At 45.7% G+C, this 18,755-nt stretch overlaps 1 protein-coding gene across 3 annotated transcripts in view; it reads left to right on the top strand.

Moving 5' to 3' along the window:
• The window catches only part of LOC111159438 (ClpB homolog, mitochondrial AAA ATPase chaperonin), a 167,823-nt gene that overhangs the window by 20,491 nt on the left and 128,577 nt on the right, over positions 1–18,755 (top strand). For 2 of the 3 annotated variants that reach the window (XM_022521917.1, XM_022521918.1), the window contains exon 3: positions 8,557–8,643. The exons of the other annotated variant lie outside the window; for it this stretch is intronic. In XM_022521917.1, the coding sequence (XP_022377625.1) occupies positions 8,557–8,643 (87 nt within the window). The remainder of the gene's footprint in view (positions 1–8,556; positions 8,644–18,755) is intronic. 3 annotated transcript variants of the gene reach the window in all.

Raw genomic sequence — 18,755 nt, 5'->3', positions numbered from 1 at the left:
ATTGATCCTGGCTTATATCTGTTTTACAGGGAAAATGGCTATAAAGGATATTATTGGGGTAGTTGGCAAAATTTGAATATTAGATAAAAATATTTTATCAATGTTAAGTGTCCCAAATTTGATCATTGTTGGTTAGTGGTTATGTAAGAGATTAGCCTCATCCTAGGAAATATGTGCTGAAGTATTTAGGAGTAAAGGGTCATAATGTTTGAAACTAACTCTCACATGGTCCAGGAAAAAATAGAGAAAAGGAGTGGTTAAGCACAAGAGGCAAATGTAACAAGAATCTGAATGAAGGACAGAGGCTGAGGTTTTTTGTGCTATTTTTATAACTGCACTGTACGCTTGACATCATTTTAAAATAAAGTTTAAAAAAATAATCTCTGCACTTTCATGTGTGTCAAGTTCCTGCTAGAAACTATGAGAGATGGGATGAAGAATGGTCACCCAGCATTGGACTTCATTCTGTTCAATCCAGCAATATTCAGTGAGGGTCTGATACAGCTCCTCTGCTGTGTACTTATGAACAAGTAGAACACTTGTGGTAATGACAGTTAACTTTTGGAAAATATAAGTGCTTGACATATGCTATTTCTTTTGGTCAAGCTCATCACCCTTGTTAGGTAGGTCTGATAGGCTGATAAGGTTAGGTGACTGAGGTTCAGAGAGGTCAACATAACCTGCCACAGTCACACAGCCTGGAAGAGAAAGATACAGGCTCATATCCAAATTAGTGTAGTTGAAGGCTGATGCTTTGTGAACCTCCATGTTTGTATGTATATAGAAGAAAGGACTGGACTGATTGATCTTTTCAGTTCATTCTTTACATCTAGGAATTAAAAACCTATATGATAGGAAATAACTAGTTCTGAAGCTTGCAGGCTGCATAAATGCCTGTCTTTCTCCTCCCTCACTGCTCATCAGCTTCCCTTTGGAGCAGTTCTGGTATGGCATTGCTGGAGTGGGCCATCTCCCTAGTAAGAGCAGCACCTCTGGAGCTTCCTAGAGGATGGGTCCCAAGAGGGGCCTTGAAGGAGAATGCTTAGTTCAAGTAGCAAATGCAGAAGATGCCAGAGAGGCCTTGTGTTTGTGGGGTTAGAGCACTAGGAGCCTGCCTGAAGTCCGCTGGCCCGAGCTGGGCTCTGAGAGCAGCCTCCTTCCTCCCTTGCCCTGCCCCTCTCAGCCCTGGTTGACTGGGTAGATAAGGCGCAGATGGAGGCTGTGCGTGTGGATTCTAGCCCCAGGCGCCTTGCTTCTGCTCAGACAGCCTGGCCTGGTGCTGTTATTACTGTAAACAGGACCTTCTGCGAGGCTCCAGCCAGAGCCCTGTTGCCCAGATAGTGATCATGATTGAGTCTGCATGGCTCACTGCTTCCAGGCCTCTGATGCAGGTGGGCCAGGGCTCCCTACCCTGCAGCCCCCTCCCCAGCTGCAGCTGAGAGCCAGTTAATGCAAAGGATCCGGAAATCAGTTGGAACAATGCACGATTGAAGTTCAGTGGCCGCTTTGTATTGATTGGTCATAAAGAAAGAGGAAGAAAAAATCAAGTGGTACCTCCCTCCCCTGAGTGGAAGAGCTGGTTAGCCAGAATAACTCAAAACTGCCCATATCCCTTTCTAGGACTCTCCCTCCTACAGACAGCAGCCGGGGGACTTGTCTTTTCTTTAGAAGTCTTGCTAATGCCTGTATCTGTTAGGAATCCACTTCTCAAATTTTGATGTTATATGTATTTAGAATCCTGAGCTTTCAGGACTGGGAGGGACTTAAGAAATCATTTGTTCTGTTATTTTACCACAGAGAAAGGGGAGGCGCAGAGAGACAGATCTGGATCACACAGCTAGTTACCGAGAGAGCTGTGACTAGAATCCATGGCCTCCAGCTCCAGGCCTGCATCTTAAGTGTTCCCAGCCCTGAGCCTGAGAAGCTACACCCACACTTTCCCACATATACACAGGAGCCCAAGTTCTTTGAAAAAGACAGGCCCACCAATACAGAACAGGTAACTTCCAACATAAGACTGAGGTATTGGTGAGTGTGTAGGGATGTGCTGTAGACATGTACTCATTCAGCCCACGTGTGGCGGTGGTGCCAGGGCAGGGAGTGAGGAGTCTGGAGGGCCACACTCACTGATTGGGTAGGGGACACAAGGAAACTGCTAAGTGTTGATACAGGTTAGCACAGGCTTCTTGCAGAAAGAAAGGGGAAGGTTTTTTCCCCCTAAGAAAGTTTTCCTTAAAAAAGCAATAGTATATTCACTGCTACAAATAAATAAATAAAATTTAAAAGAATGCAGAAGCACTCACAGCAGGAAGGAAAAGTTTGACCCTCTCATGCTCTTTTCCATGAATTGTTTTGTGTTTGGTCCCCAGCCTTCAGAACCCTCCTGGATCCCTGATCACAGCAGCTTTGTCCGTCGTCCCCCCCCCCCCCCCCCCCACCGTGATGTGTTAGTCTCCTATGGAAATCTCAGGTCTTGGGCTAGGGTACCCTTATTCTACCACTGCCCTTGCCTGGGGATTTGAGACTGTTTATTTATTAATCCACAGCAAATTTTGAGCACATATGGTCCAAGTTCTGTGTACACCTTTCACATATATCCTCCTTTACTATTCCTTCCTTAAAATGGGGTAGGTACTAACTGGAAATAATAATAGCACAGGCTCTTCTGTTTGTCCAGTCCTTTATTGCCTGGCTAGCATTTTTCTATATTTTGTCTCATTGTTTCTTCATGGTACTCCCATGTGACCTATAGGGTAGGGCTGCTGGGGTCCTCTCCATTTTTAACAGATGTGGAAACAGGCTCAGAGAGCATGAGCTGTCACTCAGATGAAGGGACTAAGTGAAGTTCAGAGAGGCTAGGTCATTCATTCATCCATTCGTGCCCACCCAGTAAGTGCCGGAGCCTGTATGTGGACCAAATCCATCCTGCTTCTTCCCCTGGCCCCCACTACTGCCTGAGATCTGTGCAAGAGCTGGGCTTCTACTCCTGACTGCTAGTGTGACCTTCTCCTTGTCCACTGCCCTGGACCACCCCCAGTGAGTGTCACCCACTACTGCCCTGCCAGGCAGAAGACCTAGTTCATTAGGGAAGGGTCTTCCACAAGTCTGCAGGGAGCCCAGAAAGGCCTGCAGTGCCCAGCCCCCGGACACAGGCTGCTCTGCCCTGAGTGGCAACCCGCATTAAGCATTCCACTCATCATCTCAGAGATGATGGAATCCTAACCTTTTCGGAGACACCATGCTCTGTCACAAGCATTGCTCTTTTTAAAAGAGATTAATTCACTTGCCGCATTTTGTCTGTTGGTGAAAATCACAGGGGAGAGCAGGGGTGGCTTTCTCAGGCCTCAGAGGCCCTTTCAGCCACTCTCAGCAGGCAGCCACCTGCAAGCCCAGCTGGCCACTACTTTGAAATGACTGCCCACTGGGCATTCACTTGCAAAGCAACAAAATGAAATGGAGGAGACCTGTGTGTGTGAAATGCTGACTTTGAGGGCTGCTCTGTACGGAAGGGAGGTGGGGGAGGGGTCCCACCCAGCTCTGAAGGAGGCAAAGTTGTAGTTGGCTTTGCTTGTGGTGCTTTGTCGTGTTGGTTCTGGTCCTCCCTCCTCCCTTGATTTGACAAGTGCCGCCACTCTATGGAGTGCTACCGTGTGGTGTCACTTTTAATCCTTACAACACCTTGCACAGTAGAGATTAATATTCCCCACGTTCCAGCTAGTAAGCGACAGAGCCAGAATCTGAACCCCAGCCCTTGGACTCCAGGGTCATTGCTTTTTCCATTACACCGGAGGCCCAGGAGGCTGCAAAGAACAACACTCAGTCAGGATGCTGGGCAGGGCTCAACCATGCAGTGTCGCCGAAGAGCACTGAGATTTGCCTCCTAGAAGTGACGCTTCAGGTTGGTGGTACCCTTTCCCTCAGGTTTCTGTGCCCCCTCTTGAAGCCCGTGTGGACCCATGGGGAGGCTGAAGCTCAGGATGAGATACCTTTCCCAGTGTGTTAGAGGAGGCGGCGGCAGCCTGACTAGAGCCCCGGGTGCCTGCCTGTTCTGTGCTCCTTCAGCTCTGGTCATTGGCAGGATCGCAAGTTTGGAGAAGCCCTTTTCCCCAGCAGTCCTCCTGTTAAAAGAATATCCTGCATTGTATGGAAAAGGAAAATCCCAAAGTGCTAATCGGCGTGTAACAAGTAGCTCAAAATTGTTGCTAATCAGAGCCGCAAACTAAGACAATAACGTGAGATTCCTTTAGACCTATGGGGCTTGCAGTCAGTAGGAAGCTGGCAACTGCCCAGTGTTGGTAGGGAGAGCAGTACACAGGAACATCCCTGTCCTGCTGGCGGGAAGGTAGATGGAGCAGCTGTCCCGGAGAGGACCCTGGCACAGTGGCATCAAACCAAGTAACTGAAACCCAGGGATCCCACTGCAAATGCACGCCCCAGAGAAACCCGTCCAAGAGGGCACATGTAAGACATTCTTTGAGCTCACTTTTGGTGGCTGGGACATGGAGGCTTGCTGAGTGGGTATCAGCAGAGAGGGAAAAATCTGGTGGATGCGCCATGGAGAACTATATAGCAATTCCTAAAAATTGAATTATTGTATACTTAGCAGTATGAGTTTATCTTAATATGCAATTTCTTGTGAAAAGAGTTAATAAACAGAAATGCATATGTGTATATGTGTATAAAAAGAAAAAACCCTGCTTGGTTCAGGTTCTGGAAAGCAAGAACCTCTGTCTTGTGTCCTCCTCAGGAGCTAGCATGCAGCTGGGCACAAAGTAGGTGTGTACACATGTTTGTTGAATAGATGAATAGAGTAGTGCCTGGAGCCAGGCTGGCTGAATTATCCAGGTCATCCTGTGTGACCCTGTCTCAGAATCCCTGGGTATTGGCCAACCTGCTGCTGCCAGCTTCAGACTAGAACATGTTGGTCCATTGAGGCAGGGGAGAAGTAGGGTAAGCTGTCAGGCAGAAGTCACCCTGTGCTGAACTTCGGCTATACTCCAGGTACTGGGCTGGGATCCCAGCAAAGTAGAGATTAGTGTCCCTATTTGATAGGTAAGAAAACTGAGACTCAGAGAATTGATTTGCCCAGGATTATCTAGCTGGACGAGAATTTAAATCCAGGTCTAGTTTATTCCAAAGTCCTTTATTCATCCTTTTCATTACACTATACTTGGCCCTCAAGGGACATCTCCACCCCTTCTTCCGTCCTGCTTCCAGAGCAGAGCTGCTTCCAGAACTCTCAGGATCCAGGCAGGGGAACATGGGTCCCTGACCCACTGGAGACAGGAGGGATTCTTACTGCACTGAGTTTCTCCTGGCTGTGTCCTGCTTTCTCATTTCCCTTCTCTGGCTCATCTCCTTTAGTCTCCTATTATAGCAGCCCCCAAACTGTCTTCTTGTCCCCGCTTTCTACTCTCTTCCATTTCAGACTCAGCTTGCTTAAGCTATCAGGTTAATTTTATAATTTCTTTTGCCCAAACCTTCGGTGACAATCCCTCTGCCTGTGGTGAGAGTCTAAGGAACGCTGAAGAGGTTTCTTCTCTGTTGCCAGCTTTAGTTGATTAATGATGGCTGATTCGAACAAGTGTTGAGGAGAATTCTGAGGCTTTTTCAAAGGCTCCACAGGACAGAGCTGCCAGGAGGGAGTCATGATTCTGACTTCAGTGCAGGAGTGCAGGAGAGTAGCATGTGTGCCAGGCATTTGTCAACCCTTTAGACTGGGTTTTTAACCTAAGATCTGTTACTGATTTCTTAAAGAGCTGTGAACTTGTGGACATTGTAAAAAGAAAGGAGGAAGGAAGGAAGGAAAATAAAAAAGGAAAAATTCTTTTATGGGTATGTGTGTTCCTATGAACTTTTCTGGAGAGAGTCATCAGCTTAAAGCCTGTGGCTCAAAAAGATTTATGCCCACCACCTTGGTAGCTTGGCTTTAGAGGTCCTGTAGTAGGCCCTGCATACCTTGGCAGCTGCCTGTTTCTCTGCTGTGAGCTGTCACCTGGATGGATCTGCCTGAATCCATCTATATCTCTGAATCTGCCTTCCCGTTGCTTCCCTGCTTCTGTCTTGTTACTTTCGTCTGGACCGGCATGCACTTCCTCCCTTGCCTCTAAATTGTTCTTGCTTGTTCTTCAAGGCACACTTCGTGTCTTTTCCTTCAGAAACCTCTTTGTTTTGCCTTAGCTGGTCCTCATTTTCTAGCCTCCTGGACTGAGGACCAGAGAAATGAGGCCATCTGATCAGAATCACAGGATCAGAACTCCAGGCTCTAAGCTTTCCGACCCATGCGCTTTGCACAGCACCTGCTAAACCAGGGAAGGTTTTGTAAATTAAGGAGGTTTTGTACAAAAAGAGGTTTTTTTGTGGGTTTTGTTTTGTTTTTATTTGTCTCATAGGGCTCTTAGTCACTTTAATATTCTTGTGCATAGAAAATTGTTTCTGGGGGCGTCTGGGTGGCTCAGTCATTTAGCGTCTGCCTTTGGCTTGGGTCATGATCCCAGGGTCCTGGGATTGAGCCCTGCATCAGGCTCCCTGCTTGGCAGGAAGCCTGCTTCTCCCTCTCCCACTCCCCCTACATGTGTTCCCTCTCTCACCGTGTCTCTGTCAAATAAATAAATAAAATCTTAAAAAAAGAAAAAAAGTTGTTTCTGCAAAAAGAAGCATAAGTGCGTGTGGCAAAGAAGCCTAGGAGTTTCACTAGAAGAAATCCTCCAAATTAGAGGGGAGAGATGAGGGTGTCCTGACCTCCTCTCTTGACAACCCTCCCTCACATTTTGGGCCCAGTCATGCTGCCTTCTTCTCTGGGCGAGAGGCTTTACTTCTGCCTGATATACTCCTTCCCCTCCCTCGACCCCATTTGACTGGCTAGCTCTCTGGCATGACCTCCTCAGGGAGGACTTCTGGCTCACTGAGCCTGGGTTAGGTTCCCTGGGTGTGCACCTGGACCCTGCGCTCCCCCATTCACAGAGCTCCTCCCATGCATGCTTATGGCTTGCTGGCCAGTCTCTCCCTGCACTCTGACAGTGCCTGTTCCCTCCCTGCGTCAGCACAGGCCAGGTGAATCCTACATGCTCTGGCTCTTCCTCCCAGGCCTTCATCACCTGCTTGCTTCAACCCACACCGAGCTTTTATTTGGCTTGGTCCAGATGAGCAGTTACTGCACATTGTGACACAAGAATGGAGCTAGGACTCAACCCCGCCTCCAGACTTTCTGCTGGTGCCTTTCATTTGGAACCCACTGAAGAGTCAGTGGCCTCCCAGTTCCCCAAACACCCTCCACTATTCCTCATAAGCAGATCCTGCGTTGTTGGTGAATCGCTCTTGGCTTTTGGTCTTGCACTCTCCTGGCCTCCTGTGGCACTTCTGGTGGGAAACTACACCCTCCAGGCTTTGATTTCCTACTATCCTTAGTCTCCCCCCATTCACCCTTCCCGACTCCAGCTAAATCATTTGCTCCTTAGGGCAGACCCCCTGTCTTCTCATCTCCACCTAGAATCTAGCACAGGACCAAGCACATACCATGACTGGCTAAAGTCAGTTGAGTCTCTTGTCTTCCACGATCCATGGAGCGAAGCTGAGTCTGGGGAAAGGGTGGTGAGGTGACAGGGATTCTGGCTATAGAGGCATTATCTACCTGAACTTCAATCACTGATTGCCCCTTAGCTGGCTTTGTGACCTTCAGCGAGACATTTCACCTCACTGAGCCTGTCACCTCATCCATGAAAAGAGGTTAACATCAATTCCTTAAGCTTGTGTGAAGAGTAAATGAGAGCATGTGTGTCAAGTTCTGAAGGCACTTCCTGCTTACAGTAGATGTTCAGTAAGAGTTGGTTCTGTTTATTCCCCTTCTCTATGTTCACACCCACATTGTAGGGCCCTCTGTTCCCAGAACCCAGAATTTAGGATTTTAGTGATATATTTAAAGCCTTGTTTTTATTAGTTTATCGAGCAATGCTTGAATTCCTACCATGTGCTAGGCACTGACCTAGAGAATCAAATAGGCTCATGTGACTTTCCTAGAAACCTAATCCAGCATTTCTAATACTCTTCCCATCTGTCCTTGGGTTCAAGATTTTCAGTTTCCAAACAGCCACCATACAGAGAAACCTGAGGATGTGATCCTTTTGTAAACTGGGAACTACCTAGATAACCAGTGTCATTGGGCATTCAGTGCTGAACATAGGGAAATTCTAAGGATGGAAAAGAGATCTGTGGACTGGATGAGCCAAGGAAGCCTTCACAGGAGGGAGTTCTCAAGCAGGATTGAACCCCATAGCGTGCTAGTAGGATTTGAATGGGCGAAGAATCAGGGAAAGAGCATTCTGGACCAAGGGAGTGGGAGGGTTATTAAAGAAGGGAAGGCACATTATTTCCTCAGAAGGCTGAGAAGATAACAGCAGGGGGTCAGACTCATTCAAGCCATAGGAACTGGGGTGGGTACTTAGTACTGTGACTATTTCCAGATTCACCCAGCCTCCCTGTTTTTTGACGATTTCACTTCTTCCACTCCTACTTCCACGATAAGCCATTTACTAAAAATATTCCTCTGTCTCTTTCTAGGCTCTTGTCGGAAGGTGCAGATGTTAATGCAAGGCACAGACTCGGCTGGACGGCACTCATGGTGGCAGCCATCAGCCGAAACGACAGGTGAGAAATCTTCTTCCACACAGGGCTCCCTTAGTCTGATCCTTGCAGACCACATTGCCCACCCTTGCTTGTCTCCTTGCTGTCTTCCCCAGAGTCAGGGTGATGGACTGAGCTGAAGGTCAGGTCTACACCTGGTGTAATGAAAGTATAGGAGATGGGGAAAAGGCAGAGATAGCCTTGGATCCTGGCTTCATCTTTCATTTGCTTTGTGACCTTAGGTGAGTCGTTTGCATTATTGAAGCCATGAAATGTTTGCAAGTCTGTGTTAAGTGGTTGAAGGTACACATGTGAGTTCTGTTCATGTTTGCATTATCTACCATCTGTCCATGTGGAGGAATCTAGTCACTGTCCCCAGCGAGGGCTCCACTGGGCTATTTCTTTGGAGATTCTGATGGAAACTAGGGAAGGGGGTACCCCCTCCCTCCCATTAGAAGCCCTGCTCTTTTCCTGCGCACTTCCCCATTCCCTCTGAGAAGCTATTTTGTAAAGGTTGAAATAGTCCCCTATGTATAGAGTGTTATATCCAGTTCTCACAACTGCCACAATTTGCCAGAATTCTCATTTTGCAGCTGAGAGAATTGAACCCCAGTAAGGTAAGATGATTTGTCTGAGGTCACACAGACAAGAATTAGAATTTGGTCTGGCTGCCTGCAAAATTTGTGTTTTACTTTACCTCACTGCTGCCTCCCACTGCCAGATCCAGGATCCTACTTCTCCTTCCCAGTTTTTAGCAGTAGTTATGCAAAAGAGTTGATTAAATAAGAGCAAAAAGAAATGCTTTCAAAGAAAGCAGACTGGGCACTTTAGTAGCAGCCACGGAAATTGATAGTTTGAAGTGCCCAGTTTTAATTTTTCCTTTAAGCTGATCATTAAGGCTTTTGTCTGCCACTACTGGCCTCCTTTGGAAGGATCATAAATGTCGAAACCGATGAAACAGGGACTTTTTAATATAGAGGTGGCACTGCCTTAGACAGGCTGAGAGACTTAGCTGTATTGGAGATAGGACTCTCTTCTCTGTTCCTCTGTCCTGAACCTGTTCTCAGCATTCCATTTCCTTATTTGCCTCATAAGCTCCAAGCACTTGAAAGGAAACTTGGTGTAAATAGGCTTTGCAGTTGAGAGGCTTGGAATCCCATCCTGGTTCTGACCCTTAGTTGAATTTCAGAATTCTGTGGGCCCCCTCTTTCTCCACCTGAAATCAGTTATTTTCACAAGCATTTGGTAAATATCTACTCTGAGCCAGACTCTGTGCTAATCACTGGAGAATCAGAGACCTTGGGAACTCAGGGTCCAATATGGAAAGGAAAGGCAGGTAGAGACACAGAGTCTAGCATGACCCATGATGTCAGAGCCATGTGGACAGGATATTATCAGAGCAGAAGGTGTGAGGGGACTCACTCTGGCAGCAGGGTGGATTCCCGCTCTATTTTTGTGAGAGCCCAGTGAGATAGTGTATGTGTCACCTGTTACAATGTCGAGTTGTTATTCTCTTTTGTCCACATTAGTCCTGTCTACACACAAGCGTGCTTTTATTCTGCCACTGATACTCACCTACCACCACCTCCACCCCACCCACCAGTTTTCTTTTCCAGCTTTGGGGGGGTCTCCATCCACAAGAGATAGCAAGCAGGTGGCGGAGGAAAGGGAAGGGAGTGTTGTGGCCCTTCTAGGTGTAGTATTTCCACCACTGAGACAGATGAGGAAATAACACTATACTTAAAGAGTATTGTCAGTCAGTGTGCAGATAGCTGGTAGATGTGCTCTGGGGACACTTTTCTCTAATTCTAATGACTTGTTACCTTAACTGATTGCCCTGTCTTTATCCAGTGCCATTAGCAATTCAGTGATGCTTGTTGAGCAAAGTGAGAGTGTTGGCTGGTATTTACTTGTTTGGGTTCTTAGGACTAATTATTCGTGGTTTTTGTTTTTTTTTTTTAAAGATTTTATTTTTTGGTTGAGAGAGAGCACAAACAGGGGGAGCAGCAGAGGGAGAGAGAGAAACAGGCTTCCCACCAGACAGGGAGCCTGATGCAGGGCTCGATCCCCGGACCCCAGGATCATGACCCGAGCCGAAGGCAGTTGCTCAGCTGACTGAGCCACCCAGGCGCCCCAATTATTGGTGTTTTAAACATGGATTTTGTGTCCTTCTCTTCCTTCCAGTGATTTTTATTAAAAGTGGCATACCTTTTAGTTTAATTTATTCATATCACAATATTTTGGGGGGACCTACTGTTTTCCAGGCACTATTCTTGACAGACAAAGATGCCTACCCTCGTAGACCTTATGTCTATACTGGTGGTGGTCCCTAGATAGGAACAGATAGTAAATGATAGCAGAATACATAAATAAAATATATACCGTATTGGAAGGTAAGAAATGCTATAGAAAGAGGAAAAATAGAACCTGATAAAAAGGAATGCCAGGAGTACCTTGGTCAGGGTAAGTAGGCCTCATTGTAAAGGTGCCACGGGAATGGTCTTAAAAGATGATCATGTCCATACCGGTACAGTCTGCCAATAAGTTTCTCCTTATTAGAAGTGTACTGATCCTCATTTCATCAGTTACCAAGACCTTCTGGAATCATATCGGCCAGGCCCGAAATGCCACCATTTCAGTTGGACTTGGATGAAGGGGGGATAAAGGGGTGTAGCACCCCTTGCTTCAAGGCTGAAAGCAGAGAACCTTCACCTCTGTTAGATGTCAGCCTACAGCCTCAAGGAAGAGGTCTTAAGAGGATCCAGTCATTTCACCCTCAACTGCCTTTAGTGAGTGCCTGCTTCATGCCTATGTCCTGAGGGATATAGCACAATAATCTCTATCCTTAAGGAGACAGACATCTTGTGAACTGTTATTTATATATGTATTTTTTAACTTAATTTTGAATAGTAAAGACAGTACTATTTTATTTAATTTTTTAAAAAATACAGTACTGTAGAACAAAATTTTAAAAGTGTGTATGGGAACTTAATTTATAATTTATTCTCTCCTTTTATTCCCAAAAAGGGCTTGCAGTGACTCAAATTAAAATACAAATATAAATGTACACAGGAGAGGTAAAACTGGATCAGGATCAGAAATCATATTGGTAAAAGGAAAGATAATTGTATCAGGATTGAACCAGAGGTTTTCTTTTCTGAAAATAGCTTTATTGTTTTTGTAAAAATAATATAGAGAAGAAAGTAGCAGTCAACTGAATTCCCTCTATCTAGAAATTAAGCAGTGTGTGTGTGTGTGTGATTTCACATAAATGGGACCATGCTATACTCACTGTAAGTCAGGTAATTAGTGGAATTTTCACTTTAGCTTGAAGCTTCCTAATGAGCAGGGCAAAAATAGGGATACAGAGGATCTGGTTCTTCAGGGAAAAAAACTCTGTTCTCACACCCCTATGTATTATCATTTTATGTATCCAGCAGACATTTTTTAAAACTATACTGTGTCTGGTGCTGATGTGCTAGGCTCTGAGGGGATTCAGATAATATTAGCACAACCTTTGCCTTAAGAAGCTTCCTTGGGAGGCGCCTGGGTGGCTCAGTGGGTTAAAGCCTCTGCCTTCAGCTCAGGTCATGATCCCCGGGTCCTGGGATCGAGCCCCACATCGGGCTCTCTGCTCTGAGGGAAGCCTGCTTGTGATCTCTGTCTGTCAAATAAATAAATAAAATCTTTAAAAAAAAAAAAAAAAAAGAAGCTTCCTTGGACTGCCGACATCAAGGACTTGAGTAATGTGATGGCCATTGTCTTCAGTAGCCATTCTGCCAAAGATTTACTAACATTCTACTAGGATGATCCTTTTGCCAGCCCTAGTAACAGCTTGGGTGTAGTAGTGACTTCAGGGGCAGTTGCTGGGGGCTGACCCCTTTTCCATAGTGAGGCCTCCGTAAGCCTCATGCCACAGGCACTTGTTTTGCTGGAGTCTGGAGGCCTCATTCTGTGTTGCACTTTGACCCCACCCAGCTAAAGGCTGGGCCACAGGGTCCCAGGATGATCACTGTGACTTAGCATAGCCTTCACCAGCTCGTGCAAATATACCCAGCCTGCAGCTAAATTCAATTAGTTTTCTTAAAGAAGGGAAAGAAATCCAATTTTACCAAACACGGACAGACGGTGGAAGGCACTTTGATGTTACAACCTCTCAGTGATGCTTTGCTTAGTCACAAGTTCATAAGCAAGAAGGCTTAATTACTTGGGAAAACACAGGATTAAAACTGGACACAATGGCTGAGTATCCGCTCTTAGGCGACTTGATTCGAACCCATGTACCCAGTTCGTGTGTGGTGCAAACTTTGATGTGTGCTATGACAAGCTGAAAGTCATGACCCCCTCAGGGAAGCTCCTTCACATGGCATTTGCAGGATGTGTAGGCGGAGAGGCAGGGCCTGCCAGGCCTGTTTGCTCAACTTTGATGTCCAAGCAGCCACAGGCCCCTCTGTTTGCTCTTTTACTGAAGGATGGATTGGGGGCCTCCTACCTTTCCCAGTGGACAATGGCCAGCAATGGAGTGTGACGACTGTTGACCATTCCAGGAGCCTGGTGGACCAGAACAGGGCTTTTGGGAGCCCAGAGCCTGGGGGGCCAAAAGCTGTTTATAAGACTGCCATTTCTCCAGATGTAGCTTTCCTTAAAGTCTAATGCTGGTTGGGTGCTTATAGCGGAGGTAAAAATAGCCTCGTGAGTTTTAACAGGTATCAGCTATTGCTTGACTGTCCATCCAATGGCACCAAGGTATTTGTAAACTGAAGGTTGAAGTCTGTCCTGTTCCTTTCATCAGTGTGTATATGCAGGGGATAGCGGTTTGGCAGAAAAATGGTATGATTTAGATCCTTATAATTTTTAATTCTTCAAAAAAGAAACTCAAAACAGACATCTGATAAAGGAATGTTATCTGCAAGATATAAAGAACTCTTATAAATCAATAGTAAAAAGACAACCCAGTTCTTAAAAAATGGGCAAAAATTTGAGCAGACATTAACCAGAGAAGAGATGGATGGCAGATAAGCACGTGAAAAGATAACTCAGCATTAGTCATTTAGAATGGCTAAAATTTAGAAAATCTGACAATACCAAGTGCTGACAGGGTTGCAGAACAATTGCCATCGTTGCTAATTAGGAATGCATTATGCTGTGGCCACTTTGGAAAACACTTTGGCAGTTTCTCATGAAGGTAAAACATATATTTACCATGCAACCCAGCAATACTAGCTGAGACATAACAACATACATTTTCAAAAAGACCTGTATGCAGACATTTATAGTAGCTTTGTTCATAATCACCAAAAACTGGAAATCACCCAAATATCCCTCAGCTGGTAAATAGTCAAATTGTGGTACATCCATACAGTGGACCATTACCCAGCAATTAAAAAAAAACTATTCAGAGGCGTCTGGGTGGCTCACTTGATTAAGTGACTGCCTTCACTCAGGTCATGATCTCAGGGTCCTGGGATCAAGCCCCACATCAGGCTCCCTGCTCCAGGGAAGCTTGCTTCTCCCTCTCCCTCTGCCTGCTGTTCCCCCTGCTTGTGCTCTTTCTTTCTGTTACATAAATATAAAATCTTTAAAAACAAACCAAACCATTCACACATGCGGCAAAAGGGATGAATCTTTTTTTTTTTTTTTTAAAAGAGAGAGCGCATGCACGTGACTGGGGGAGAGGGGGAGAGAGAGAATCATAAGCAGGCTCCACGCTCAGTGCAAAGCCCAACACAGGGCTCAGTCTCACAACCCTGAGATCATGACCTAAGCTGAAAGCAAGAGTTGTACACTTAGCTTACTGAGCCACCTAGCTTAAAAGCCTTATGCTAAGCTAAAGCCAGTCACAAAAAACTACCTATGGTATAACTCCATTTATATGACAGCCTGGAAAAGGCAGTACTGTAGGGACAGAAATCAGCTTAGTTTAGTCGCTGCTAGGATTTAGGAGTAGGAGGAAGGGCCCAGAGGAACTTTCGGAGGGATGAAAATATTCAAAGTCTTGACTGTGGTGGTGATATACAATGAAAACTCATCAAATTGTACGTCTTAAAAGGGTGAATTTTACTGTGAGTAAATGATACCTCAGCAAATTTACTTTAAAAAAATTTTTTTTAAAAGCTATCATCCGTGTCTCATTTTCATTATTAATTGTCACCTATGGCATACTAAAAATTCACATTTGTAGTGTCAAAATGAATTTGTATGGTTCATCGTCAGCTGGAATGTTTAGACTTCCTCTGGTTGATGGTATTTCATATTAGAGTACTGTATACTCGGTTGGTAGAGAATAAAGATTTGTGATATCTCATGATATGTGATGGCATGAAACATAATTACTGACGAATAATGATAAATTCACTTACAAGTGATACACGGTGAGCTTTTATAAATTCGTAGCATATCGTACGATCCTTAATATTAAGGAAAAAGGGTACAGGACTGAGAGGTTGCCTCCCATCCCACATTATCCTCCGACTCCTTGTCCCTGCATTGCCATGCAGGGAGACCACCTAAACAGTGTGGCTGTTGTGGTGCTTCAGGAGCTACAGATCCTGAAAGAGTGGAGTGGTGGGGGGAGATTTGGATTTGAGTCCACTTGGGTTTGCTGGTTGCTTTGGAAGCCCCTGCCTCAGAGAAGGTGAGGCCATGAGGCAGAGCTTCAGCAAAACTGTTTGAAATTCCCCACAAGAGTCTCCCTCCCTCTTCTGCCTTTTCTCCTGGAGTGCATTTCATCAGCATCGGAAGGACTGCTTCCCGGCACTGCCTTCCCTGCTTGGCTGGGGTCCCTGAAGAGCTGATCTAATGAGCGGCTAACATGCATTTGCCAAGGCCTTCCTGGATGTGGTACCTGGGCTTTGTTAATTTTAAAATGCCGCCATCCTTGGCTGAAGACCATTTAATTTCCTCTCGTAGCACTCATTTATTTTTAGCATTTGCTTATTTTCCCTCCACCTTACTACGGGGATGGGTGGGTGGGCATTAAACCCTGTGTTTGATAAACCAGCAGCCTCAACCAGACTTCTGTCCTGCAGAAGAGGCTGTGCAGGCCTTTCTTTGTGGGCCAGCAGCTGCATAGGTGTTATTACAGTGATACTGCTCTTGCAGCTGGGCCTGGGGCAGCTTCCCTGCAAGGCTCTCCTTCCTTGCTGGCTGGCTGGAGGCAGAGCAAGTACAGCACCCCTGCACCCGTGCTTCAGTGCAGGTCCTTAAGGGACCTAACCACGTAGAACTCTACCCTGACTTAAAGGCCTACAGCCTCTTCCTAGGGTCCCCAGCTTGTTCTTGGCCTGGCTGCTTGTTGCAGAGGGGTGCTTCCTTTGGCCCAAAGAGGCTGGGCTTTGCACTGGCCAATCCTCTGACTATATTGGTATCACGGCTATGGTTGTGACTGGGGGCTTCTGTGTGCCAGGCCCATGTCCATCACTTCCAGTGTTGGCTCTGATCCTCCCTGCAATCCTAATAGGGAAGGATCATTATCCCTGTTTTTTTTTTTTAAGATTTTATTTATTTATTTGACAGAGATCACAAGTAGGCAGAGAGGCAGGCAGAGAGAGAGAGGAGAAAGCAGGCTCCCTGCTGAGCAGAGAGCCCGATGTGGGGCTTGATCCCAGGACCCTGGGATCATGACCTGAGCCGAAGGCAGAGGCTTTAACCCACTGAGCCACCCAGGCGCCCCTCATTATCCCTGTTTTACAGCTAGGAAAAATGAAGTTCAGATATGTCCATGGTTGTCTAATAAGTGAAACAGGGAGATAGGATTTGAAGCCAGATCTCTTTGAACCACAAATTCTCATTCTTTCCACTGGATATACTGCCTGTAGAGGGAAGGGGTGGGGAGCAAGGCCATGGGATGGACTTAGAGGTACCAGGACGAGAGTCAAATCAGCTCAGTCAAGGTTTCTTGATGACCCACTGGTGTCAAGATATGCTGGATTTTTGAGAAGTCTAAAAACAGAGCACTCTTTGTCTCAAAAAGCTGATGGTCAGGGAGTACTTGGCTGGCTCAGTTGGTAGGGCATATAACTCTTGACTTTGGGATTGCAACTTTGAGCCCCACGTTGGGTGTAGAGATTACTTAAACTAAAAAAAAAAAAAAAAAAAAAGAAAGAAAAGAAAATCTTAAAAAACAAAAAAAGCTGACAGCAGTAAAGGGATAAACAAGTCCCCCCCCCCCCTTTTTTTTTAACCTGTAGAATGAGACAGAATGTGGTCAGTGTCCCAGAGAAGATCACCTCGAGTGACAGGCAGAGATCATGCTGTGTAGAGATGAAATAATGAAAGGAGGCCTTTCACACGAGGTGGACCTTGAAAGATGGGACAGGATTTTGATTGGTAGAGGTAGAGAATAGAGGGACAGCATTTCTGGAATATCATCAGTACCAAAGGAGTGGTGTGAACATCAGTTCACAAAGGTGAGAAAGCAAGAATGTGCCAGATCCAGTTGGAGGAGCTGGCAGTCTAGAGATGAGCGAGTGTGACGGAAAGGCCTTATCCAACATTGGCCACAATCCTCTCAGTCTGTGGTAGTCTAGCATCGATACATCTGTAGGTTCTAGAGCAGATTACATGGGTTCAACTCCTCTTCTTCCTCTTACTAGTTATGTACCTTGGCAGGTTCTTTCACTTATCTGTGATTGTTTCTTCAACCATAAAATGGGGCTAATGAGCAAATCTACCCTAAAAGGCTATTTTGAGGTTTAAATATGTAAATATTGTATTGTTTAGAATAATGGCCTGCTGTACAGTAAGCACTTGATAAGGTTTGGGTACTTTAGTTAATAGCATAGTAGTAGTGGTGGTGATGCTTAATTATTATTACCACTGTGGGTCACTCCAAGAGGAAATTAGTTAACAGTCTGCAGGTAAACCTGTCTTCGAATGTGGGGTATTACTTGTCTCTCACCAACACCTTTAGGTGGCTCAGAAGCAGAAGGAGACTTTTTTTACACCCCTTTTCATCTAAGAAGCTGGGCCTAGAACATGAGACCCCAGAGCAGGGCACTTTGATGTGGGACTGGCTCTTGTCCCAGGTGGCCACATGCCCAGTGCTGGACAGTGCCCAGTATTTCCCAGCAAGGAAGGGTGGGTGAGGGTGCTGGCCAGGTGCCCGGAATGCCAGCATCATGCCCCCAGAAAAGTGTGCCAGGCTTGATGTTTCTCCCACTGCTGCTGTGGCCGATTATGTCTGAGTAACAGTCATTTCTAATCCCATTTGGAATCGTTGCTCAAGATAATCCTGTTTCGTAGTAATGATATTCCAATTCCAGCATGCACCGATTCTAGTTTGGCAGATGCATGCCTTGACCTCAGGCAACCCAAGACAGTGCTCCCTGGAAAGCACTGCCAGCTCATTTGACTAACATAACAATCTCAGGGTAACCCCCCTTCTCCAACACTGTATCTCGTCCTGGGGTTCTGTGTTTGGTGCTTTCACAGAGAGTATCAGTTGGGATCAGGGGAGCATCCACTGCTCATCCAAGTCAGCTACTTGGGGAAGGATGTTCCTCTTCTAGGGACTGTGATTTGGTTCACTCCCATACCTCTTTTTAAAGACATCAGACCCATGTTGTGCCATGAGCTGCTTGCTTGCTTGCTTATTTATTATGTATTTATTTTTATAAGAGAACAAATCTACACCTTTATAAATCCTTGAGAGGTACAGCATCACATGGATTCTGTGGCCAGTGGCTTTAGCAGGTTCCTTCAGAATCTGGCATGAACACTAGTTACTTTTCCCTAGATTACTGTGGTTTTGTTCAGTTTGCCACCAGGAGTCACTGTGTTGTTCTTTACTTTGTACACCTAAGCACATCTCTTACCTAAATAGAATTCAGTTTCATCTCGGGCATAAACAGCTTCAATTTTAAGAAGAGCTTTGTGCTCCCTCTGGTTCCAGAGACCTCACTTACAGCCAGCAAAAATGGCCGTGGACCACAGCCTTCCAGATGTATTTGTCGTTTTAGAAGTCCTATTCCTAGCAGGCCTCCATAGACCAAGATGATGGAAAGAGGTGAACTGTTTATTTAATAGGGCTGCAGGCTAGTGGATCAGGAGTATATGGTAATATAGTAGGTGTGTCTGGGTTTCAGCAGGGTATTTGTTTCTCATGATACCCATATGAATAAAGTATGATGTGGAGA

Source organism: Enhydra lutris, unplaced genomic scaffold (assembly GCF_002288905.1).
Source record: "Enhydra lutris kenyoni isolate GAN:26980312 unplaced genomic scaffold, ASM228890v2 scaffoldscaffold68, whole genome shotgun sequence".
NCBI lineage: Eukaryota > Metazoa > Chordata > Mammalia > Carnivora > Mustelidae > Enhydra > Enhydra lutris.
Note: the sequence above shows the minus strand (reverse complement) of the source record. Positions and strands in the feature narration are given on the sequence as shown.